Source organism: Heterocephalus glaber, unplaced genomic scaffold (assembly GCF_053883595.1).
Source record: "Heterocephalus glaber isolate CG9 unplaced genomic scaffold, H.glaber_assembly_v1.0 deba00000594, whole genome shotgun sequence".
NCBI lineage: Eukaryota > Metazoa > Chordata > Mammalia > Rodentia > Bathyergidae > Heterocephalus > Heterocephalus glaber.
The window spans coordinates 12,033,926-12,059,799 of record NW_028258151.1 but is presented as its reverse complement, the minus strand read 5'-3'; the positions used below and the strand labels follow the sequence as shown (position 1 = coordinate 12,059,799).

Below are 25,874 nucleotides of genomic sequence, written 5' to 3'. Positions count from 1 at the left end.
CTTGAGTTGGCATTTATTTTTGTAATTGCCAGTGATGTTGAACATATTTTCATAAGCATTTTGGCTACCTGTATTATCTTTTTTGGAGAAAATATATTTAGGTCGTTTATCTTTTTTAATTGGTTGGGTTGTCTTTTTTATTATTAAAAAAAGTCATAACAATTCTTTTTTTTTTTTTGCGGTACCAGGGATCAAACTCACAACCTTGCGCTTGCAAGGCAGCCGGGGTGCCACTGACCTAAATCCCCAGCCCTATAGCAATTCTTTATAAATTTTGGATACTAAACCCTTATCAGATACATGATTTGTAAATTCTGTCTACTATTCTATAGTTTGTCTTTACTTTCTTAATACTGTAATTGGATGCACAAGAGTTTTTAATTTTTATGAGGTATGATCTTATTTTGTTGAACAGGTTCTAATTTTAATGAATGTGAATATATTAATAAATGAAATTGGGTCATTCTCCCTAAATGTTATTCTGCCTTTTGGTCTTTTCACTTAAACATAGGTCCTGGAGAGCTTTCTTTGTCTGCATGTAAAGATCGAGTTAATTCATTTAAATTACTACATAGAATAAAATAGGTATTCTGTAATATATTTAACTATTCCCATAGGGAGAGGCTTTTGAGTTTTGTCTGTTTAATAACAAATAGTGAATTTGTCATTGACATTGGAAATACTGAAATAGGATGGTCGAATTTCTGAGCCAAATGTATTTGTATCTTGAAGTTTGATGGAGACTGTTGACCTGCCCTCCAGAGACATTGAACAATAGATAATTTTTTTTCCATTCCAGAAGATTTCATCTTTTTCATTTCCCAATATACTTTTTCAGGACAATGCTTAATTTTTATTTATTTATTTTGGTACTGGGGATCAAACTCAGGTCCTCGTGCTTGTGAGGCAGGCGGCGGAAACACTGAGCTAAATCCTGGCTCAACAATGCTTAATTTTGAGGTAATCTTTTTATTTTCATGGTCAGCATTTTTAGGGTTCTGGCTCAGAAGTCTTTCTACAGCCTGAGTCATGAAGATATTTCTTCATATCTTCTCATCACTTTACTCATTTGACTTTCACCTTTAGATTCACCACTTCCCTGCCACTAATTTGTGTGTGTGTGTGTGCGCGCGCGCACCCTGTGACATAGCCATGAAGGCTCACTTTTCTTCCAGATATCTTGTTGTCTTAGAAGTTTTTATTGAAAAGATTGTTTCTACCATTTTTCTATGCTACCTTTGTTATTTAAAGTGTCCAAATGTGAATGGATCTGTTTCTGGTCTTTTCATTCTGTACCATTGTTTAGCTTGACTATCCTTATATTCACTTTTATGAAATTGTATTCCTTGTCTTTTTTGCTCATGTTGCATTTCCAAAGCTGTGATCAGTTTGTCACAGGTTCCTTGAATACATTTATTGGGATTTCTACTGTATTGAATTTGTAGATTAGTTTGGGGATGATGGACATTTTAATAATCCATGAATATGTTATATTGCTCCATGGGTTTAGGTCTTTTAATTTCTCTTAAGAAATATTTTATACTTTTGTGTGGGCCTTATTTTGTAAACTTCATTCATAATTATACTTTCAATGCTGTTGCCAGTGGATTGTTTTCATATAATTCCCCATGGCATATAAAAATAAAATTTATATTTTTGTATATTGACCAGATAGCTTCTTACTTTACTAGAACTACTTTACATAGTTCTAGTAGTCATTTTGTAGATGCCTTAGGATTATCAGTATAAACAGTTGTGCCAGCTGGGAATGGTGGCTCACACCTGTAATCCCAGCATTCTGGAATGTAAAGCAGGAGGATCCTAAGTTCAAGCCCAGCCTGGGCAACTTAAATACTTAGTGAGACCCTGTCTCAAAAAATAAAAAGAGCTAGGGGTGTAGCTCAGTGCATAGGCCCTGGGTTCAAACCCTAGTACTGGAAAAAAAAATGCTACCTACAAATACAAATTTTACTTTTCATTAGTCTATGTATTTTATTTCTTATTTTACTAGGTAGGTAGAGGTCTGATCTTAGGGGAAAGTACTCAATATTTTAACATTAAGTACAATATTAGCTGTAGGTTTTTCATAGTTTCTTTTACCAGATTCAGCATATTTCCTTTAGTCCTAATTTCTGAGATTTTTTAAATAGTGAATATGCATTAAATATTATCAAGTAGTTTTTCTACCTCTATTGAAATAGTTACTGGGTTTTCTCCTTTAGTCTGTCAATATATTACTACATTAGATGAGTCAATATAACTTGTATTGACTCAGTTTTGAATGTTAAAGCAGATTTTTACTCCTGGTATAGACACAGTTTTGATCATGAGGTATCATTTTTACATGTGTCTGGATTCAGTTGGCAAGCATTTTAAGAATGTTTACTGCATATATTGGTCTCTCATTTTCTTATGTTTGTCTGGTTTGGCTAGCAGGGCTATACGGTCATTACAAAATGAATTGGGAAGTATTTGCTCCTTTTTTTCCCTCAAAGAGTTTATTTAAGGTTTGTGTTCTCTTATCCTTAAATATTTGGTAGGATTTAGTAGTGAAACCATTTGTTCCTGGAGTTTTCTTTGAGGGAAGAAAACTGATTAGTTAAATTAACAGATATGAGGCTATTCAGATTTTCTATTTCTTGTGTTGTCAGTTTCCATCAACTATATTTTTCAGTGTTTCCGTTTTGTTCAAGGCTTAAATTGTTAGCATAAAGCTATTCACATTTCTTAATTTTTCTTTTAATGTTTGTAGGATCTGAATAATACTCTGCATTCTTAATATAGACATTTTATGTTCTGTTTTATTTTTGATTAGCATGACTTGGAATTTATTGATTTTGTTAGCTTTTCAAACAATCAACTTCTAACTTTAACTTTTTCTGTTGTTTGTCTTTTGGTATTTCATTGATTTCTGCAATTATCTCCATTATTTCTCTCTTACTTACATTGGATGCATTTTGCCTTTCATTTTCTAGCTTAACATGGAAGCTCTGTCAGTAATTTCATACCTATATTTCTGTGTTCATAATTTCTCTCCAAACACTGCTTTATCTGTATCCCACAAATTTTGAATTGCTGTGTTTTCATTTTCATATAATTCAAAGTATTTTTTAATATTTCACTGATCCTTGGATTAACAAGTATATGGTTCATTTGTCATTACTTGTTTTTCTGGGTATCTTGTCATTATGATTTCTAATTCTCTAGTAGTTAAAGAATATATTCTGTAAGATTTTAGAATTTTGCAAAATTCATTGAAAGTTAGGGCTGGGGATGTAGGTCAGTGGTGCCACACCTGCCTGGCATACAAGGTCCTGAGTTTGATTTCTGGTACCAAGAAAAAAAAAAGGGTTGCTTTATGGTCCATCTAACTGAATATGCTATGTGCATCTGAAAAGAATATGTATTCTGCAGTTATTGAATATATTATAATATTCTATAAGTATTGATTAGCAGCTCAAGATGATTGATAATATTTGGATTTTCTGTGTCTTTACTATGAACTGTGGAGAGAGAAGTTAAAATCTCCTACTACCATGGTGAATTTGATTGTTTCTCCTTTTCTTCTAGCAATTTTCCTTCATGTATTTCGAGACTCTTATTATTAGGGTCCTGAACCTTTATAGTTGCTATATCTTCTTGAAGAATTGACCGGTTTCCCTCTATTTCTCAGCACACTCTGAAATCTTCTTTATTTGATATTAAAGTAGCCATTCCAGCCCGAGGATTTAGCTCAGTGGTTTCGCTGCCTGCTGTGCAAACACAAAGACCCAAGTTCGATCTCTGGTACCAAAAAAAAAAAAACCAAACAAACAAAAAAATAAAGTACCCATTCCAGTATCTTTTGCTTTCTTTTAAATGGTGTCGTTTTCCCCAACTCTTTATTTCAGGCTATCAGTATCTTTATATTTAAAGTGTGTCTCTCTTGTAGATAGCTCTTTTATCTGTTCTTACAAGCTCTGATAGAATATTTAGTCCACTTACATCTAATGCAATTTCTGTTATGTTTGAATTTGACATAACATTTGGTAATTTGTTTTCTATTTTTCTTGTCTTCTGTTCTGTTTCTCCTCTCTGCCTTCTTTTCAGTTGATAGATTTTAGAATTCCATTTTAATTCTTCTGTTGACTTTTTAGCTGTACTTTTTTCTTTTTAGTAGCTGCCCTAGTGTTAAGATTATACATGTATGTTCTCAGTTTTTCAAAGTGTACTTAATGTACCATTTCATGTAAAGAATGTTTCTTGTAATAAGTTGTCCTATAAGGAAACGAAGAACTACATATGCTAAGTGTAACCTAAGGTACCTAGTTAATACCTACTTATATACCTTAATTTTGAAAATTAAACCAAATTTGTTTTTGTAGAATGAACCCTTCTTAGTTTTGGTTTATATTTCTTTTTAAATATATTTGTTTTGTTTGCTTATATTTTGTTTTGCTTATATATGAGTAAGAAATTATAATGTTTTTATCAATTTTTTATCAATGTTATACTGAACTCACAAGAGAGCTTAGAACATTTAACCCTTTTTCTTAACCCTGAAAGAGATTGAGATTGGTGTAATATTTTTCTGAAGCATTAGATGTCATTTGTTGGTAAAACCATCTAGCCCTTAATTTTCTTTGTGTAAAACTTATAATTATATATTCAGTTTTCTTTTGTGGTTATATGAGTGTGTAAATTTTCTTTTTCCTTTGATATCAGTCTGGAAAAGTTCTGTTTCTCCATTTCAGCAAAAATTTCTCATTTGTTGACATAAAATTGTTACATCCCATACGCATCCTTACCAATACTGTTTTTGCCATTTTTACAAATGTTACTCAGGGAGACTAAGTACTTTTCCCAAGTTCATATAGCTGCCAAGCTATCAGAGCTAAAAATTTTAACCAGCATCTAATTGGTTCAGTATTTCTTGCTGTTTACTATATGTGGTTATGTGTTCTTTACACTATCTTTCTGACTTAAGTTTTGGGAAACAACTGTTATTCAAAATGGTGGGCATATTGATGAATTATATTAAATCATATTAAAATAATATTCTACAATTCCACCCATATTTGTTATATAAACAAATGCACACATTTATGAGCCAAATATTACCTTCTTTTAAGGAAAGAATATATACAGTTTATTTTAATAGAGAATATGTAGAGATAATTTCCATGGATAGAAACAAATAAGAAGGTAATAGTCCAACTGATGGAATTAAGAAAGAATGCATTGATTAAATAGCTGGCAATTGGAAGGTTTTCTTTTTAATATGTTCACAGATAATGTACTATTATGCACTTATTTCTTAATACAAATAATTAAAATTAGTACTAATGTTTTGTGATATATTTTTAATCCTGATATTTATTTTTACATACTTTGCCACTAATTGGGTAGTCCTACAAAAGTGAAATTTTATATATCATGATACATTATACACAATGATTGAAAATGATTTTTTTCCCATAGGTTATTTCATTTCTGGCTGCAGTTTTCCATAAAAAGGGAACTCATGAGGATATTGAAAATAACATGCCAGAGTTTTTACTAAGAAGTATTAAGAAAGAACCCACTTCTTCTACAGCAAAAAAGGTAAAGTATCTACAAATATTCAATTTAGGAAGCTGGTGTTGCAAAGGTATATAGAAGCACTTAAATATCCCATAATCTAGTATAAAGTTTAAAACATAAGAGTTTAGTGACCGTAAAATACATATATTATAGTCCTGATTTTTGAAGGATTACAAATTTTATCCATCAGTAAAATTGTCTCCACAATGACAGAATAGAATTTCAGCTTGAACTTTTTTTTGGCCTTTCATTCTGTTGCTAGATTGGATTTACTCTGATCAATTTGTTAAGCTTCCATGGGTGTACATGTAAAGTTAATTTAAGTTTTCTTTAGGTTATTTTTTATTGATGTGAGAATGAATAGGAGACAGGTTCAGATACTAGTAACAAAGATGTTTTCATTGACACTTAAAGTTGCATAGCAAACTAAATTGTTGAAATTATGAAACAAATTCTACAGTCAAGGAAGTTGAAATTAGAAGGAGTTGGTCTATGCTTGTCTTTGCCCCTACCCATGTGCCTGAGTTCTATTCATATGCATACTTTAGCTTCATGAATGTATGCTTATAAATGAAGAGTCCACCAAAAAATGTATATACACTTCAAGGAAAGAAAAATTTGGATAAATATTTTAATACTAAATTTATTGAGACAGCATGAAATAAATACAAGTTACCTTTAGCCTCTACAATTACAAGAGGTGTTCTAAGTGGTGGCCATTAACTTCCAGACATTTATTAATATGGCAGACTGCTGCTTAGGTCATTGGGATTGCTGCACATGCATTTTCATTTTCTTCTCTAAGGGTGAGCAGTATAGTGGGTTTTCTGCAATATATGACATCCTCTAGGGTTCCCCATATGAGGGTAATACCATCTGTTGAAAAAATACCATACTATTTTTCTTTTCATGAATTATGTATACATTTTTTGACAGATTGTATATATGTTATTCTTATAAAAAGAATTCTAATAAAACAATGAAATCCAAATACCATACATTATACTTATGTGTCTTTTATACTCAGCATCCAGGAAACTGGGTAGGAATAAAGATGAAGTGCTTTTATGAAAATCATTATTTCATTATGGTAATAAACTATTTACCACAAGTTTTAAAATAGAGCCTCTTTTCTACAAATCTTATACACAAGATGGCTAACAAATTCAAGTTTACCTTTGTCTCTTGTAAGGGTCATTTTAGTGTAAGAGTTTGAGACATAGTGAATTAAAGCATTAAAATTGTTACTGCCTCCAATCCCCACCTTGCAGTCTGGGGGTTTTGAGCCCAGGGCCTTCAAATTGAGCTATACTCCCCCCTCCCCCAAAGCCCTTTTTTTTCTTTTTTTTTTCTTTTGAGACCAGCTTAAGTTGCCCAAGGTGAGCTACAACTTGCAGTCTCTGGCCTCAGCCTTACACAGTGCTGGCATTTCAGGCATACAGCACCACACCTGCCTTGTTTCATAAATTTTGTGTATTTGTATATTTCTCTCATGCTTGATGGACAATATATTTGCCTAAGCTCAAAACTTTATTGTATAGCTTGACCAAAATCTTTTTTATCTTCTGTTACTCCATATTATAGATGACACTTCATTGCCAAACTGACTTTTTTCTCCTTAGAAAGGAAATTTTTGTTGTTTTTGAAGTGTTCAGGGCTTTGTCTTTGAAATTTAAAAATTTTTCTCAGCCTGAACTCTATAGAATTCTTCCAAATAACTTCCATTTTAGAAAAACATAGCCAATACTTCATGTAGGGAAAATTAGTTACTAATGTTAGAATTAGCTTCTGTGACAGATGACTGCTATAACTATTCCTTCTTAAAATTATTTGACTTTACTTTTCTTGACTCAGTCCTTCCAAGTGCCTCAGTTGCTTTGTTTTGTTGTTCTTCCGTTAGGTTCCTTCTTGGAAAATTGACTCTCTTGGAGATGAGAGTTGGGCTTTCTCTTCCATTCATTACAGGATCAACTTCCTCCGTATCCCAAGTATGCCAAGTCCCATCTGCTCCTGCATGTTTTGATCTGTTGGTAGTGCCCTACCAAGCATTCTAGCACTATTACAGATTTATTTTTATATTTTTTCTTTCTTTCATTGGCATCCATACATATGTGTGTTCAGTTAGTCACTTGAACTGGAATTCAAACTTCTTAATAAGATCACTATTGATATCCTATAGTATTTCCCTGAACTATATCCAAACAAAAATTATAACTTTGTTTGATGAAATTCTCAATTGATCCATTTAAAGCAGTGTGCTTTTAAAAGGGCAGTTTATAAAATAGCTAGAGAGATAAATTCTTTTATACATACACTGATGCCAGAATTATAACAGAATCCTGAAAAATTAATGTTGGAACTCCTTGAAAAAAGCTCTTTTAAATGAATTGAACATTACAAATTAAGTAATGGTAAGTTCGAAGTATGTATTTGTGTGGTATGATACATCCTACACACATTTAAAACCTTTTCAAGTATGAATAAATCATCAAAGAATGTGTGAAATAGATATGCCAAGAATAAATCCCTAAAGAAAAAGACCCAAACTATTCATTTCAGATACTGATTCATGGAATGATTCTTTATATTGAGACTAAGTTTATATTGTAATTCAGTCTTCATGAAAATGAATTATAGTAAAATCATTTGAAAATCTTATTATCTTACATATTAAAACTTTAGAGATTCTAGGTAGAATTCATAATATAGAGGAGGCAGATTTTTCTACCAATCATAATACCAGCATAAAAGGTAATTTCAGTAATGATTGAATAAAAATGTTTTCAATTACTTGATATGAAATATTTCTCTAGTTCCTGTTATAAAGCAAGAGGATTTTGTTGCAAAAGATGCTACTGTGAATGTGGTAGATTAACTGATGGACAGTTTAAGTAGAAATGCCCATCTGGACTGAGTCAGCATGATTCTGGGTGTAGAAGTTCCACCTGAAGATTGTTGCTGGAATGGTATAAAAAGAGAAAGGGAAGGGAAGGTTACATGCTGCCAATTTCCCAGGAGAAGCTTTGTTATGGCTGGTTTTCCTGATACAAACTTGCCTGTTCTCATTGGAGGAGGAGCTTAAGTCTTCACTGTCACCGGGGATGGCTAGAGATGGCTAGCTGCTGTTCTCTTTGGGGGAGCTCTAGTCTTCACCTTGACCATCACTTCCTGGCTCCAGTACAGATCCCTCAGCCTTCACCCCACTGGCCCAGACTTTCTAGCTTCTGCCACTGGCCTTTGGGTCTTCCTGGTGCAGACTCTTGATATGGACTTGCATGAGACATTGCTGTGAGATCTAGCCCTTTGGCTGGACTTGTGCAGGACATTGCCATGGGATCCAGGTGCTTGGCTGGATTGTTTTGGGTCTCTAATGTGGACAGCTCTCTTGCTCTCTTGGACATTTGACTTTTTGGATGAATATTATAAGATATCCCTGCATCAGATCTATTCCCTTGCAAACCACTGATTACAACAATGAACATCCTTATGTATATATCTTGGCAACTTTCGTATTTGTAACTGTAGGATAAATTCTTGGTATTGCAGTTGTATAGTGGATACTACTGGAATTTTGGAAACCTACTGAGAGTGCCCAGATGGAATTTGGACTCACTAATTTCATCTTTAATATACAAAAATTCAAAGGTTGGCACTATAATTGTCCTGCACTTGGAGCCCTGATTTTATACTTAAAAGTAGAAGAAAGATGAAACTGTAGGGTAAACTCCAGAGAGCAAAATATTTAAGTGGACCAAGTAGGACAAAAAAGTACTCATTTACGTTTGATAATAGGGTGGAGAAAAGGAGCTCTCACATTCAGTAGGTTAATCTTTATTTTCTTCTTTCTTTTCAAAACACAGTTATAGATTTGACTTTGTACTGGTGAAAAATGGCTAGATGAAATGTTTCACAGAAGAGAGGAATGGATTTAGAGCAGTATGTTATTTTTGTTTAACTGAAATTTTTACCATGTTTTATTGGTTCATTGCTGTCACATCACTGTCACAGGGCAAGTAGAAAACTTTAAGAAAGAAACTTACTGTTAATCCTGTTAAACTTAGGTTAGCAGTATTGGTAATAATGAGAAATAGGGACATTGAAATGGTTGATGGCAGCAATTTTAGGGTTACTATAGAAAAGATCACTGGAACCCAAACGAAATCATGTGAAAATTAAATAGATATACTAATAATTTTAACAAGGGCTGTTTTGTTTGAAGGCTGCATTAGTGAGCTTTCCATCACTATAACAAAATATCTGGGATAAACAACTTTAAGGAGAAGGGGTTTATTCTGGGTCTGTTGGCCTGCTGTTTTTGGACCTACATTGAGATACCACATCATTTTGAGAGCACCTGGTAGGGAAGCTGCTCACTTCAAGGGTACTGGAAAGTGAAGGAGAAGGAAGGGGCCAGGAACCTGCAAGGGCAATCCGGTGATGTAACTTCCTTCTACCAGACCCCACCTCTACTACTTTCCACTTACACCACAGGATAGGGACCAAACTTTTAACATACAAGGCTTTTGACATTCATACTCAACTTTCACAGACATTAGGGCAGAAGGCCTACTAATGAGTTCAAGAGAGAAGAGGACAGTTGAAATAATATTGATAACTCTTGAGCATCACTGCTATAAAGAAAATAGATTAATTGCGTGATAGCTGGAAAGAGGTACAGGGTTGCAGGAAAAGGTTATTCTTGCTGTTTTGTTTTTTGAATTGTTTGCTTCTTTTACCCTGGGGAACATTATATTTGCTTTTAGACGGATGTGGTCCATTAAAAAGGGAAAGCTAATCATAAAGGGAAAGTTAGGGGCAGTTTCTGCAACCTTGATTCTAGGTTTGTAAGAAGGATGGATGAGAGTGACTAAGTTCAAAGATTGTCTTTAGAAGGGAAATGAAATGGAATGCTCTGATACTCAACCACCTGTACCCTCTGAACTGGCAACAAAAGAGGATCTGAGAAAAACGAAATCAGAAATAATTTCTCAGATAACAGCAAAGATTGTGCTCATAGTGCAAGACATGATTAATAAATCTAGAGAGGACACAGATAAAAAAATAAAGGAGCTGAGGAACATGATGGAATCCCAACATAGGAAACAAATGGAATCCATAAAACAGATGCAAACAGATTTCCAGGAGATTTAAAAACTCCACTGAAAGTCTATGCAGCAGAATGAGCCAATGTGAGGATAGAATTTCAGATGTAGAAGAAAAGATTGCAATTAGTGACCAGGAAAAGAAAAATTTCTTTAAAATTATAAGGGAACACGAGAAATCAATCCAGCAGCTCCTAGACGATGCAAAGAACAATAACATAAGACTGATTGGAGTCAATGAAGAAAGAGGAGAGAGTGCAGATGACATAAAAAACTGTTCACAGAAGTGATGGCATAAAACTTCCCAAGCAGGGGAAAAGAACGTGACATACAGATAAGTGAGGCATATAGGACTCCAGCTAGCCTTGATCAAAAAAAATCTACACATAGGCATATAATTGTTAAGATTCCAGAAACTCAACAGAAGAACAAAGTTCTACAAGCAGTTAGAGAAAAGAAACAAATCACTTACAAAGGAAAGCCCATCAGAATCACAGCAGACTTCTCAACACAAACCATCAAGGCAAGAAGAGCTTGGAGTGACGTATTCCAAGCCCTAAAAGAAAACAGCCTCCAACCCAGATTGATGTACCCTGCAAAACTATCTTTCAAAATGGATGGAGAAATAAGATACTTTTATGACAAAGAGCACCTTAGGAACATCCTGAATACCAAACCAGCACTCCAAAGAATTTTACACAGTATCCTAGGAACAGACATTGAGGATCACAACCCCAGGAAACAAAGCAGAATGAACCCATCTGGTACAACAAGAAATCATGCCAGAAATCGTAAAGGAGGAGAATCCCAAAAAAAGAAAAAGTCACAGCAATGACAAGTCAATACATTTCAGTTATAACCATCAACGATAACGGTCTCAATTCACCAATCAAAAGAAACAGACTGGCAGAATGGGTCAAGAAGCAAAATCCAACAATATGCTGCATACAAGAAACACACTTAATTCAAAAGGAAACTCATAGACTGAAAGTTAAAGGGTGGAAAACAATACTGCATGTGACAGGAACCCGAAAAAAAGCAGGAGTAGCTATCCTCTTTTCAGATCAAGTAGATTTCAAACCAACACTGATTAAGAGAGACAAAGAAGGACACTACATCCTTGTAAAGGGAAGAATCCAAGAGGAAGAGATGACAATCATAAGTATCTATGCACCAAACACTAGTGCGCCTACCTATATAAAACAAATACTAATGGACATGAAAAGTCATATATGCACTAATACAATTGTAGTGGGGGACCTCAACACCCCACTGTCACTAATAGATAGATCAACTAGACTAAAAATAAGTAATGAAATAGTAGAACTCAATCGAACACTTGAACAAATGAACTTAACAGATGTTTACAGAGTCTTCCACCCCACAAAATCACAATACACATTCTTCTCAGCTGCACATGGGTCATTCTCCAAAATAGACCACATACTCACACATAGGACATGATTAAGTAAGTGCAAAGGAATTGAAGTTATCCCCTGTATATTATCAGACCATAGTGCGATGAAATTGGAGATCCATAGCAAAAGAAACTCAAAAAATTCCATAAACACATGGAAATTGAACAACACACTTCTGAATAACCAGTGGGTCACAGAGGAAATTAAAGAAGAAATCAGACAGTTCCTTCAATTAAATGACAATGACAATACAACATATCGGAATCTATGGGACACAATGAAAGCATTCTTACGAGGGAAATTCATAGCAGTGAATACGCATATTAGGAAAACAGAACGAGCCCAATTAAACAACCTGATGCTGAACCTCAAGCTTTTAGAAAAAGAAGAGCAGGACAACCCCAAAGCTCACACAAGGGAGGAAATTATAAAGATCAGAGGAGAAATCAATGCAATGGAGACTAAGAGAATGATACAAAATATCAATGAAGCCAAGAGTTGGTTCTTCAAAAGAATCAACAAAATTGACAAACCCTTAGCCAACCTTATCAGAAAAAGGAAAGAAAAGGCCCAAATCCATGCAATTAGGAATGAAAAGGGTGAAATTACAACAGACCCAGCAGAAATCCAGAGGATCATCAATACCTACTTCCAGAACCTATACGCCAATAAGATGGACAACACAGAAGAAATGGACAGATTCCTAGATACATATGAATTACCAAAGTTGAACGAAGAAGACCTAAAAATTCTGAACAACCCAATATCAACCAATGAAATTGAAAATGTAATAAAAAACTTATCAACTAAGAAAAGCCCGGGCCCTGATGGCTTCACTGCTGAATTCTACAAGACATTTAGAGAGAAACTACTGCCACTACTGTTTAAGCACTTCAATGAAATTGAAAGGGAAGCAATACTCCCAAATTCATTCCTGGAAGCAAGCATCACCTTGATCCCCAAAGCAGAAAAAGACCCAACTGAAAAGGAGAACTATAGGCCAATCTCACTAATGAACATAGATGCAAAAGTCCTTAATAAGATACTGGCAAATAGAATGCAGAATATCATCAAGAAGATCATTCACCCTGATCAAGTGGGATTCATCCCAGGGATGCAGGAATGGTTCAACATATGCAAATCAATCAATGTAATACACTATATCAATAGAGCCAAGGACAAAAACCATATGACTATCTCCATAGACGCAGAAAAAGCATTTGACAAAATCCAGCATGCATTTATGATAAAAACCCTACAACAAATTGGAATAGATCGTCTCTACCTCAAACTGATAGAAGTCATCTATGAAAAACCAACAGCCAATATCATACTAAATGGTCAAAAACTGAAATCCTTCACACTAAAATCAGGAACAAGACAAGGATGTCCACTATCACCACTCTTGTTCAATATAGTTCTGGAAACATTAGCTACGGTAATTAGACAAGAGAAAGAAATAAAAGGAATAAAGATAGGAAATGAAGAAGACATTGTCATTATTTGCAGATGACATGATACTGTATATAGAAGACCCTAAGAACTCTACCAAAAGTCTTCTAGACTTAATAACCAAATTCAGTCAAGTAGCTGGTTACAATGTCAACACACAAAAATCAATAGCTTTCCTCTACACGAATGACAGACTCCCTGAGAGAGAAATAGGGCAAATAATTCCTTTCACAATAGCATCCCAAAAACTGAAATACCTAGGAATCATCCTAACGAAAGAAATCAAAGACCTCTTCTCTGAAAACTATGGCACTCTGAAAAGAGTGATTGAAGATGATATCAGAAAATGGACAGACATCCCCTGCTCCTGGGTAGGAAGGATCAAGGTAGTGAAAATGGCCATACTTCCAAAACTCCCATACAGGTTCAATGCAATTCCAATTGAGATCCCAGCAGCATACTTCACGGACCTTGAGAAAACAATCCAAAAATTCATTTTGAACAAGAAGAGACCCAGAATAGCAAAAGCAATTCTAGGTAACAGAGACATGGCAGGGGGTATCACAGTCCCCAACCTGCACTACTACTGCAAAGCTATTGTGATAAAAACAGCATGGTATTGGCAAAGAAATAGACTTGAGGACCAGTGGAGCAGATTAGAAGATGCAGAAACAACGCCAGACACACTCAGCCATCTCATCTTCGATAAAGGAGCCAAACACCCTCACTGGAGGAAAGATAGCCTCTTTAATAAATGGTGCTGGAAAAATTAGGCTTCAACTTGCCAAAGATTAAAACTAGACCTATATCTCTCACCATACACTAAACTAAAATCAAAATGATTAAAGATCTAAATATTAAAATAGAAACTCTGAGCCAGTTGGAACAGAGGTTAGGTAGAACCCTTGAAGACATCGGTGTAGGAAAAGATTTTATGAACAAAACCTCAGTTGCCCATGAACTAGCACAAACAATCAACAAGTGGGATGTCTTCTTAGTAAAAGGCTTCTGCACAGCAAGAGAAACCACCAGCAGTGTGAAGAGACAACCCACAATGTGGGAAAAAATCTTCACCTGCTCTTCCTCAGACAAAGGTCTACTATCTCGAATCTATAAAGAACTTAAAAAGATCAGACCTCCCAAATTTAAAGATCCAATCAAAAAATGGGTATCTGAAATGAACAGACATTTCTCAGACAAAGAAGTAGAAATAGCAAATAAATACATGAAAAAATGTTCAACATCACTGGTCATTTGAGAGATGCAAATGAAAACAATGCAGAGATTCCACTTCCCTCCAGAAAGAATGTCTGCTATCATGAAATCAACCAATAACAAATGCTGGCGGGGCTGTGGGGAAAGAGGAACCCTGCTCCACTGCTGGTGGGAGTGTAGACTGGTGCAAGCACTGTGGAAAGCAGTATGGAGATACCTCAAAGAACTAGGACTGGAAGTCCCATTTGACCCTGCTATTCCACTGCTGGGGATCTTCCCCAAAGAATTAAAAGAATCATACCACAGTGATATATGTGCACCCATGTTCATAGCAGTGCAGTTTGTAATAGCTAAAACTTGGAAACAGCCCAAATGCCCATCAACTGGAGACTGGATAAAGAAAATGTGGTTTTTTAATAAAATGGAGTACTACTCAGCCATAAAAAATGAGAAATTAGAGACATTTATAGCTAAGTGGATGCACAGTGAGGCGATACTTTTAAGTGAAATAAATAGGGCACACATGTATAAATACGAATAGTTTCTCTGGTGTGAGAAACTGAAAGTGTAAATATGGACTAAAACATATAATAGGTAATGTGAAATAGGAAGAAAAGGGGCCAAGGGGAAGGAAGTGGGAGGGCTAGGGGAAAGGATAGAAGGGAATGGAATTAATACGAGAAAATGGAAAAATAGGAACAAAATCTTTGTAAATAGGGAGGACTGGAGGGATTGAAGGGAGGGCTGGGCAAGGGTGAAAAATAAGAACCAAGAGAGACTGTGTAAAGGTGCAAATTTCCAATGATGAATGTCATTATATTGTATACCTAAAATGTACCAATGATTAGAATGAATAATTGATATTGCAAAATAGGAAGAAAAGTTCCAAAGGGGTAGGGGTAGTGGGAGGGGCAGGGGCAGGGGAAAGGAAAGAAGGGAAAGGAAAAATGATGAGAAATGGAAAAAATGGAAACAAAGTCTTTGTAAGTAGGGAAGGGTGGACAGGGAATGGGGATAAAATAAGATCCAAGATGCATCATGTAAAGATACAAGTTCCCAATGAGAAATGTAATTGTGTTGTATACCTAAAATGTACCAATAAAAGAATTTAAGAAAAAAATAAAAATTTTTTAAAAATGGTTGTCTTTAGAGAAGAACATGAACAGTTGATCAGTAGTCACAGATGGGAAGGCAGAATATATGGAAGGAAGTACAGGCTGACTATTGATATAATAATAAGAAAAATGGGGGTTTTCTTCTAGTTGCTTTTGTTTTCCAGTGAATTTTCCATGTCTTCAACTGAGAGTATCTGAGAGAGATAAAGGAAATGGAAAATGAAAAAGAAAGAGAGCTCCAGAAGATCATATATTTCAAGAAAAACACTTGGGCTGTTTTGCATACTTACAGTACTGAATTGGCTCTTGAAGTTATTATTGGGAACCTGACTTTACTCTTTTCTGTCTTTAGAGAGTTCCTTTTATGTTCGTTATGGTTTGTGTCTAGATGTCCCCTCAAAGCCTCAGGTGGCCCTTTTTCAGAGGTGGCTGAATCTAGAGTGTGTGATGCTGGGATTAATGTATGTGATTACTAAATCAGTCCATTGATTGGTTTGGCACCTCCCTAATCCCAGTAGCCTGGATGCAATATAAGGGACAGAAAGAGGCTTGTCTTGCCCCTCTTACTTACCTTGTTACCTTCTGCCCACCATAAACTGTTTCTCCTCTGTAATGCCTATCTGCCATGTCACCCTGCCTTTGAGCCAGCTGATTATGGACTGAAACCTCTAAAAATTGAGCTAAAGAAACCTTTTTGTCTCAGCAGTGAGAAAAGTAACTAAGACAATCTTTCAGTAGTTTTTGGAAGTGAAAAACAATAGCTGCTTCTATAGACAAAATTAAGTATCTATCTTTAAAAAAGCTAATGAAGCAACAAAATAGCTTTTAAAAGTCTTCTATCACCAAATATAGTCAGTTCCTAATTTGTATTTATTCTTTTCTTTTTTTTTTTTTTGGTACCAGTGACCCAACTAGGGACCTTGCACTTGGGAGGCAGGTAGCAGAACCACTGAGCTAAATCGCCGGTCCTGTATTTATTCTTATTAGCTACACTGTCAACATCTAAAAATAAGACTGTTGATTTTTCTGGATTTCACTTTGAAGTTCCTTTTCATTTTTAAAAAGCATCAAAAAATGTTTTTTTCTTTTTTTAGATGTTTTTAATAGTTGCTCCTCTTTCTGTTCTCTACAACTGGAAGGATGAATTGGATACCTGGGGATATTTCAGAGTCACTATTTTACATGGTAACAAAAAAGACAATGAATTGATTCGTGTAATGCAGAGGAAATGTGAAATTGCTCTAACAACATATGAAACATTGCGCTTATGTCTGGATGAACTCAACAGGTAATAAGAATTATAATAATATCAATCAATATCCCTTACATTGTAATTTTTTTAGAATACTCTAAATTTCTTTTAGCTTGATTTAAGTTCATTTCAGATTTATTGAAATACATGGTTTGTAATAATTTATTCTCTGACAAGGAAAGGCCTGCATCAGGTTTTCTCACTGTGTTAAACTCAGTATAGGATACCTCTCTAAACGATGCCTCTGAAAGAATGATGAAACTTCCTAAGGCTGATGTACAACCTTTTATGCATATGGTGCCTCTGGTCTAGAACAGTTATTTTCATGAATAATTTTAATTATGAGAGTCTGTTGTAAATGTACAGTGGCAGAATACACTACACCACTGTAGCCTAGAATGTAAGAGGGATGTGGCTAGGAGACAACTTAGTGAGTTAAGTATGGAACATATCATAAACAGCATTGAAAACTCCCTAGAAGATTTTTTTCTCTATGTTTAGGACAATACAATATCCTCGAAGTGTTTTTAGCAAATTACAAAGATGATGAAAATGATTAGATTTGCATTTGGTAATTATCAGACTACTACATGTACAGATAGTGGGAAGCTAGGTTGATAGGGAACGACTAAGGTTTGTTATGGACTAAATTGTGTCCCCTCAGCCCCAGATTCATATATACAGATCCCAACCCCAGTACCTCAAAATGTAATCATATTTAAGGATAGGTCTTTAAGAGCTAAGTAAAGATGAGGCGTTTTGGTGGGGCTGCAATCCCACCAGCCCAGAATGCTTATAAGAAGAGAAACAGACACTGAGAACATGCATGCACAGAGGAAGGGACCTGTGAGGTCCAACTTGCTGGCACCTTGATCTTAGATTTCTTGTTTACAAGATTATAAGAAAATAAAATTCTGTTAAGCTATCCAGTGTGCGGTGGTTATCTAGCCTAAACTATTCATAGTTGTGCTAGCCACAGCTTGGGCCTTGGAAAAGTCATTAACTTTGATCTGTTGCAAGCTTAGATTTCACCGTAAAAGGATACAATTCATACCTAGGGTGTCTTTGGAAAAAATTACCTGGTAAGTCCTTAAAATGTTAAAGTATTGTAGTTATAATCAGTTCAAATTGTTGTTCTTCCGCCTGCTGCGCAGGCGCAAGGACCAAAGTTCGATTCCCCGGTACCAAAAAAAAAAAAAAAATTGTTGTTCTTGAACGAGTTAATGGCAGAAAACGAGGTTATTTTTAAAGGTAATACTTTCAGTTCAGCATAAAGACGCTTTGGTATAAGATAAAGATGAAGAATACCAATCAGCAGTTGTCTCACAGATTTTTTAAGCTCAAAATATGTCTAAGAGTAAAAAGGCCACTAATTAGCTATGTGGCTTTGGATAAAGTAGCTCATATAGAAAATGGCAGGATGAATTAGATCAGTCTTTGCCAAAACTGGCTGTTCAAACCCTTTAGAGAGTTTTATTAATCAACTTTAATAAACTTTAATTTGTATACAATAATACTGATTTTAAGTGCAGTTGGCCCTCTGTGTTGCTAAGTTACATATCCAGGTATTCAACTTACTACAGATGAAAAGTATTTGTAAAAATAAATGCATGTGTACTGAACATGTATGACCTTTTTTTTCTTTTTCATTGTTCTCTATACCACTATAACAACTACATAGAAGTTACATAGAAGTTTTATTAGAGATAAAAGGGAAGATATACATAGGTTATATGCAAATACTATGTCATTTTATGTAAGGGACTTGAGCATTCATAGATTTTGACCCTGGATCAATCATTCTCAGATACCCAGAGACAACAATATATATAGTTTGCTCATTTTTACCAGGGATGGGAAAACTTTCTGTAAGGAGTCAGATAGCAAATATTTTTGGGCCAGTGATTGTTCTCTTAAACTGAATTGTATATTACTATATTTGAGAGTGGATATTTAGTTTTTCTAGTTTTGGGTTGTTATAAATAAAATTTCAAGGAATATTTGTATCTAGTCCTTTTTTGTACTTATATTTGCATTTCTCTTGGACAAATATGTCGGAGTGGAAGTTTTGGATTTTGAAATAAGTAAAGGTCTAAATTTATAAAAAAGAGCCGCCAAGTCTTTTTCCAGAGTGACTGTACCCTTTTACTGACAGTCCAGTCGCCTCGTATCCTTGCTAGTGTTGCCATTGTCAGTATGTTTTCATTTTGGTGAAAATATAGCAGTATCTTGCTGTGATATAATTTGTATTTTCTGATTATATATATTTAATTCTACATATCGAATGTAGTATTCTGTAAATATCAGTAAGTCTACTTAAGGTATTCCTCAGGTGTTCTCCATCTTGGGTTGCTTTACAGTTTCTGAGAGAGAAGAATTAAAATTTTTTTTTCTCCTTTCTGTTCTGCAGGTTTTCACTCATGTATTTTGAATCTCTGTTATTAGGTACACATGAATTTATTTTGTGTTTTCCTGATGAATTAATGCTTCTATTTTTTTTAATGCTTCTATTTTTAAAAAGTATCCCTTTTCATTTCTAATATTATTTCTCATCTTGATGCTTTCTTTAAAGTTATTGTCAAGTCTTCTTATGCATATTAATTGTGTATGTTTATATTTTTATATTTCAGCATACTTGTTCTTTAGATTTGAAGTGGATCTCCTTGTAGTTAGCATATAATTGAATCTTGCTTTTTTATTTGTTTTGATAAGCTTTGCCTTTTATTTGGAGTATTTAGATCATTCACATTAGGAAAGTTGGATGTAGAGTTACCATTTTTGTCAAGTCTGAGATATGATTTTATGCCACTTACAAGCTAATAAGTTAGCATGTTGTTTCTGTTTAGTGGTTGCTGGCAGAAGACAGTGATCGCAGATTTTGTAATTTGTCCAAACCTCCACAGTTAAGTCAGTGATGGACATGACCTTTGAACACTAAACATCTACCTCTAGACCTCGGCTTTTTAACCAATATATAATAACACCCAAAATAATGTTGTGTAGTTAGATAAATACAACAAATTATCATATAGTACCAGTTATATTTTAATTATTTTTTACTGGTCTCCTTTAGACTGTGAGCTTATTAATATAGATTTTATCTTTAATTTTGTAGTGCAATGCTTATTATACTTTTAGCACATAATGGTTGCTGGAGAGATTTTTTCCAGCAGTTATTTTGTGACTGTTGTAAATTTTTTTTTTTTTTGGTACCGGGGATCAAACTTGGGACCTTGCACTTGCAAGGCAGGTGCCGGAACCACTGAGCTAAATCCCCGGCCCTGTTGTAAATTTTTAAACAAGAATTATGTAATCATGAGTCATATATTTATAAGATTAGGGAATCAGGATGTTACAATTTTTGTCATATTTATTTTGTCATTTATTAGTTCAAATGGCATTAGTTTGAAAAATATATGCAATAATTTATATTTTATGAGAGCAAATATTATTTTTGTGAGAGTAATGCTCTGTACATTTATCACGGATGGTCCACAGAGTAAACATACTACATAGTATGAAGTATATCTCTTTTTATTATTACCATTATTCTTTTTACTTCAACTTACATCAAAGTCATATATACATATGATTTAAAGAGACAGATATGATGAAAGAAACTACAGTTAATTCCACACCCCTCTCCCCATTACTGTTGCTTCAGCTCTTACTGATCTTAGTCTTTACCTCCATGTCCATAACCACGTTAATGCTATGACTTTTAATTTTTTCTTTAATTTTCTGTATCATTGCTCATTTCTTCATAAGGAAAATGAGGATTTTGCTATGTTTTGCCTTCCACTTCCTCACTTTAGAATAACTTGATCCATCTGTTTTGTGGAGTGGGAATAGATATCTATGAGGTCGAACTGCTTCATAAACAGAATGTTGAACATTTTTGTATTTCCAATTTCCAACGGTATCTAGTACCACCAATCCTAGCTTTTTAAGAGCTAAATAAAGCATTTGTTTCTTGGCTTTCTCCATTGCTGGCATAGGATATTGCTTTCTCCACTTTTGTAAGTCATCTTGCCCATTTTCTTTCCAACTTCTATAGTTTTGTGGCTGTTTCCTCTTTTCTCTTTGTACTTAAGACTTCACCATATTTCATTCAACTTTAAGAAAATTATGAAACCTGTAGAAAATGAGAAGATATTTTACTGTTATTTAAGTATTCTTGTCCCTCAGCCCTTTTACTTAGAAGTGTTAGCATGTGCAAATTATTCTTGGTTGAGTCAGTTATTTTACTGAGTGTTACAAAATTATGTTTTTCTAACTTACTATTTCTTCTACACTTGATGGTGTTCTCCTATAAAGGAAAATGTATCATTAATTAGGAATTAACTGCAATTTTGACTTTTTTAAAAAAGCGAACAGGCCAGGGATTTAGCTCAGTTGTTTTGCCTCCTGCCTCACAAGTACAAGGTCCCGAGTTCGATCCCTGGTACCAAAAAAAAAAAAAAAACCAAGTGAATTCTTGATCTTTTGTTTTACCATTTTGAATATCATTGTAGAATATTATGCCATTTGTATACCTTTGAAGAGACATTTTGAAAATGTTTATTAAAATCTTTTGCCTGTCTTTTCTTGGTTATCTTACATTGTGCTGTTGTTGTAGTAGTTCTGTATATATTCCACATACAAGTCCTTTATCTGAATATTATATGCAAATATTTTCCTCTAGTCTATAACATGTCCTTTAGTGTTGTCTTTGGAAGAGCAAAATTTTAACTTTGATGGAGTCCAATTTTGGCAAAATATTTTTATTGACCATGTATTTAGTATCATATCTAAGAATTTTTTGCCTAACCAGGAATCATACAAATTTTTTGTTTTATAAGTTTTGTAATTTTGCCTCATAGTTAAATCTATAGTCTATATTGAGTTAATTTTTTATGTATAGTGTGAGGTGAGGGTCTAAATTTTTTTTCATAATAAAACTCTTACATTTTTATTTATTCAGTGTTTTATACTCAGTGATAGTCATTATTCTTGATGCTGAAATATGCACATTAAGCTGGTTCCTGTGTCCTTTGGATATGTCCTCATTTGCCTCTGAATACGTTTGTGCTTTCTCACTCTTCAGTATTTCCCATGCTACATGCCTAAAATCAACTATTTTTCCATATTTCTGTAGAACTCTGGTTCCTTTTAGTAGATGGAACACTATTGGTGCTGATTGCTACTAGAGTAACAATTGATACTAAATCTTTGTAGTAAACAGAGTAATGTATTATAACTTTAAAATGTCAAGAATCTATATTAGTATTTTTTCATTCAGATTTAACATTGCAAAGTTTGCTTCTCTTTTGTAATTGATTTTTTACTTTAAAAATCTTTGTTTTTAGTTAATGATGTTTAAAGGAGAATTTTTTTATTCTACCATATTTAAACATAATCTCGATACCCTTTTATATTCTCCATACACATTTTATTTTTGTGGGTTATGACCAGTTAACTAGGTGTAAGAATCATCAAGGATAAAAAGGAACAAAAAATACCTGCAAAACTTGGGTAGAGAAAACAGCTCTCTAAAAATTCATTAGACTAAGGAGAGGAAATTTTCTCTACCTTTCTCCCTTTTGTTATTACTTTATAGTTTGGAATGGTCAGCCATTATTGTGGATGAAGCTCATAGAATCAAGAATCCAAAGGCAAGAATAACAGAAGCCATGAAAGCTTTGAAGTGTAATGTCCGCATTGGCCTCACTGGGACCATCCTTCAGAACAACATGAAGGAACTCTGGTGTGTTATGGACTGGTGAGTGACACTGGCTTTACTCTTATTAAAATATTACCAAATGCATACTTCTTTAGCTTAATGGTACCTTGTTTGCTAATTGTTAGTTTCTGAAAACAAAAACAGAAAACAGTCATTTAACTGGTTGCAGAAATATTTGATACCAAATATACCATAGTATACCAAGTAGGGAATCCCATGAAAACCTGTCTTTATGTTAGTTTGGTCCATGAAGTAAATATACATGCTGACTTGCCAATTCCATCATCATCTTTAGTTATAGGCTTAAACTCTCATAAAGAAAAAACATTCTATTTTCTTGACTTTTGTTTTTGCTCTTAATAAATAAGTGACAAGTATATTTCTTAGAAGCTAAAAGAATTTAATGTTTTTCTTTTTAGACAACCTAATAAAATCCTCAGATTTTTCTTATTGCCTTTATAAAGGGCTGTTCCAGGACTTTTAGGTAGCAGGATCCACTTCCAGAAGCAGTTTTCTGACCCAGTAGAACATGGTCAGAGGCACACAGCAACAAAAAGAGAACTAGCCACTGGCCGAAGGGCCATGCGAAGGCTTGCAGAGCAGATGTCTGGATGGCTTCTCAGGCGCACCAAGACCCTCATAAGTGATCAGTTGCCAAAGAAAGAAGATCGGGTAAGAACCACATTTGTGTGTACGATTAGTTTTTTGTCACATTTTATTATTTTTTTCCTGAAAAATTTTTTTAAGAGGAAGTCTATCTCCTTTAGTATTTTATAATATAATTTTGTGCCGTTTATGTTTTTGGAAAAAATTTGTTATATACAAAATTTCAGAACACATTAATTTAGCCCATTTGTTTTCCTTACTAACTTTATTGATCTGTTAGCTAATAGGTTTATTGTTAGTGTATGTATTAGTCAGCTTTCTGGTGCTGTAACATATATTTAAATATTAATATCTTAATTAATAATTAATATCTTTTAGGGCCATGGACTGAGCTGGTTTGCTCTGGCACGCCCGGAGAGGCAGAGACCAGTCAGTCTGGCTGTGGACTGACCCCATTGGCTTGGGTGGAGCCAATTTAAATCAACTTAAAAGGAGGAAAGATTTATTTGGCTCGTGGTATAAGAAGTGTCAATATATGGTCTTTGCCTCTGTTACTTTGGGCCTGCGGTAGGCAGGGTGTTATAGTAGGGAGCACATGGTGGAGCAAAGCTGCATATTTCATAGCAACCAGGAAGCAAAAAGAGACAGAAGGGGCCAGATTCCCAATATCTTCCTTAAAAGCTTGCTCTCAATGACCTTGTTTCTATGAGGCTTCACCTAGTAAAAGTTCTGTAGTACCACAAGCTGGGGACCAGGCCTTTGGCATATGGTTCCTTTGGGGTACGTTTAAGATCCAAACCATAACAGCATACACTAGACTCACTTCTTAAAGCTTTTGACACAATTCTTCTTCAAGGAAGTAAGAAGAAGTTCTCTCCCTAATGTGTTTTTTGTTTACATTTTGTCCTTTTCATATGGTCTGCCATCTACAACCCATTATATTCCTTGGTGCCTTAATTCTAGTTACACGACCAAAGTGGTTAAGAGCTTGATTTCTAGATTTGTTTTATGTACAGTCATATATACAATTACACAACTAACTTAAGTTTTTGAATTTGTGGAAAAACAATGATTAATTGCTTAAGAAAATTTGGATTGACTATAGTAGAATTTTTAAAAATATAGTAATCTTCTTTAAGTTTTAAAAATTCATTTATTTATGGAGATCAAACCCAGGGCCTCATGCACAGTAGGCAAGTGCTACCATTGAACCGCACTCCTAATCTTTTTTTCCTGGTTTTAAATTTTGTGATTTTTCTAGCTCATGCAGTGGAATAATGGTTCTATAAATTGCTGTGAAGTAAACTTTATTAATATTGTCTCAAATAAAAGTAATCCTGTCAGATGCCCTCTAAAGTAGGACATCCTATGGATTATTTTTTTTTTTTTAGTGCCGGGGATCAAACCTCAGGTCTTTGTGCCTGCGAGTCAGGCATCAGGCAGCCGAACCGCTGAGCTAAATCCCCGCCCCTGTCCTATGGATTATTACTTTAAAAAGATAGATTTGATATTGATATGATATGGAAGTTGGAGAAGGTGATATTATATATGACATTTAGTATTTATTTAAAGCAAATGTTATATTGAGATAGTTCATGAATCCAGACTTTTAAAATATTCTGCATAGTTGTATGTATATTAAATAGTTAATATTTAATGGGAACAAGAAAAATATAAATATGTGAAGAGAATTGTGCATAGAATTTTAAAACTTGGGCTTTGAAATCAAATACTATGAGCTTAAGTCCTGGTTCCCCCCTTAAAAGTTTTGTAACTTGCAGCAGTTTACTGAGGCAGTCAAACATGAATTTCTTCTTAAATGGAAATGATCTGCCTCACTTGCCTGCTCTGAAATTCATGATACATGAGAGATGTTTAGTACATGTTAAACTGTTTAACAATAAAAACTCAAAACCCCCTCCTTACGTTAATCAGTGATACCATCTTACATTATTTCTTTTTGTTCTTGTGTGTACATTTATATTCATTATTGAGGATCAAGATAGTATACTTTATATATACATATTTAAATCTAGTATCATTTTAGATATACCCAGATTTGCTCAATGCACATTTGTCATTTTTTGCAATAATATTCTTTGTAGTGGCAAATAAATATTTACAAATAGATGACTTTTATTTCTTGTTCATATTCTTCAAAGCCCTGTCATGGGCATGTTTAGTTTGATGTCTCTAGTTACAAATAGTTGTATTTCTAATTTACAGTACTGTGAAAAATACAAGCTAGATTATGTCATAATTTAGTGGCATTGTTCTATCAAATTTTCTTCTTTTTTTTGAACTTGGACATAAAATATCAACCTGTATTTGCTTTTATGTACATTTTATTAATCATTATCCTTACTAACCTTAGAAATTTATAGCAAGATACTAAATATAAGTAACTGTTTTTAGTTTTCAATAATAGGG

General features: G+C 34.2%; 1 protein-coding gene across 3 annotated transcripts in view; it reads left to right on the top strand.

The window, feature by feature from the left end:
* Ercc6l2 (ERCC excision repair 6 like 2) overlaps positions 1-25,874 on the top strand; it is a 136,069-nt gene that overhangs the window by 18,103 nt on the left and 92,092 nt on the right. For 2 of the 3 annotated variants that reach the window (XM_087205190.1, XM_087205191.1), the window contains exons 3-6: positions 5,461-5,583; positions 16,959-17,152; positions 22,716-22,877; positions 23,303-23,510. In XM_087205190.1, the coding sequence (XP_087061316.1) occupies positions 5,461-5,583; positions 16,959-17,152; positions 22,716-22,877; positions 23,303-23,510 (687 nt within the window). Of the gene's footprint in view, positions 1-5,460; positions 5,584-16,958; positions 17,153-22,715; positions 22,878-23,302; positions 23,511-25,874 lie in introns of those variants that run through there. The other variant, XM_087205192.1, reaches the window with a different exon arrangement.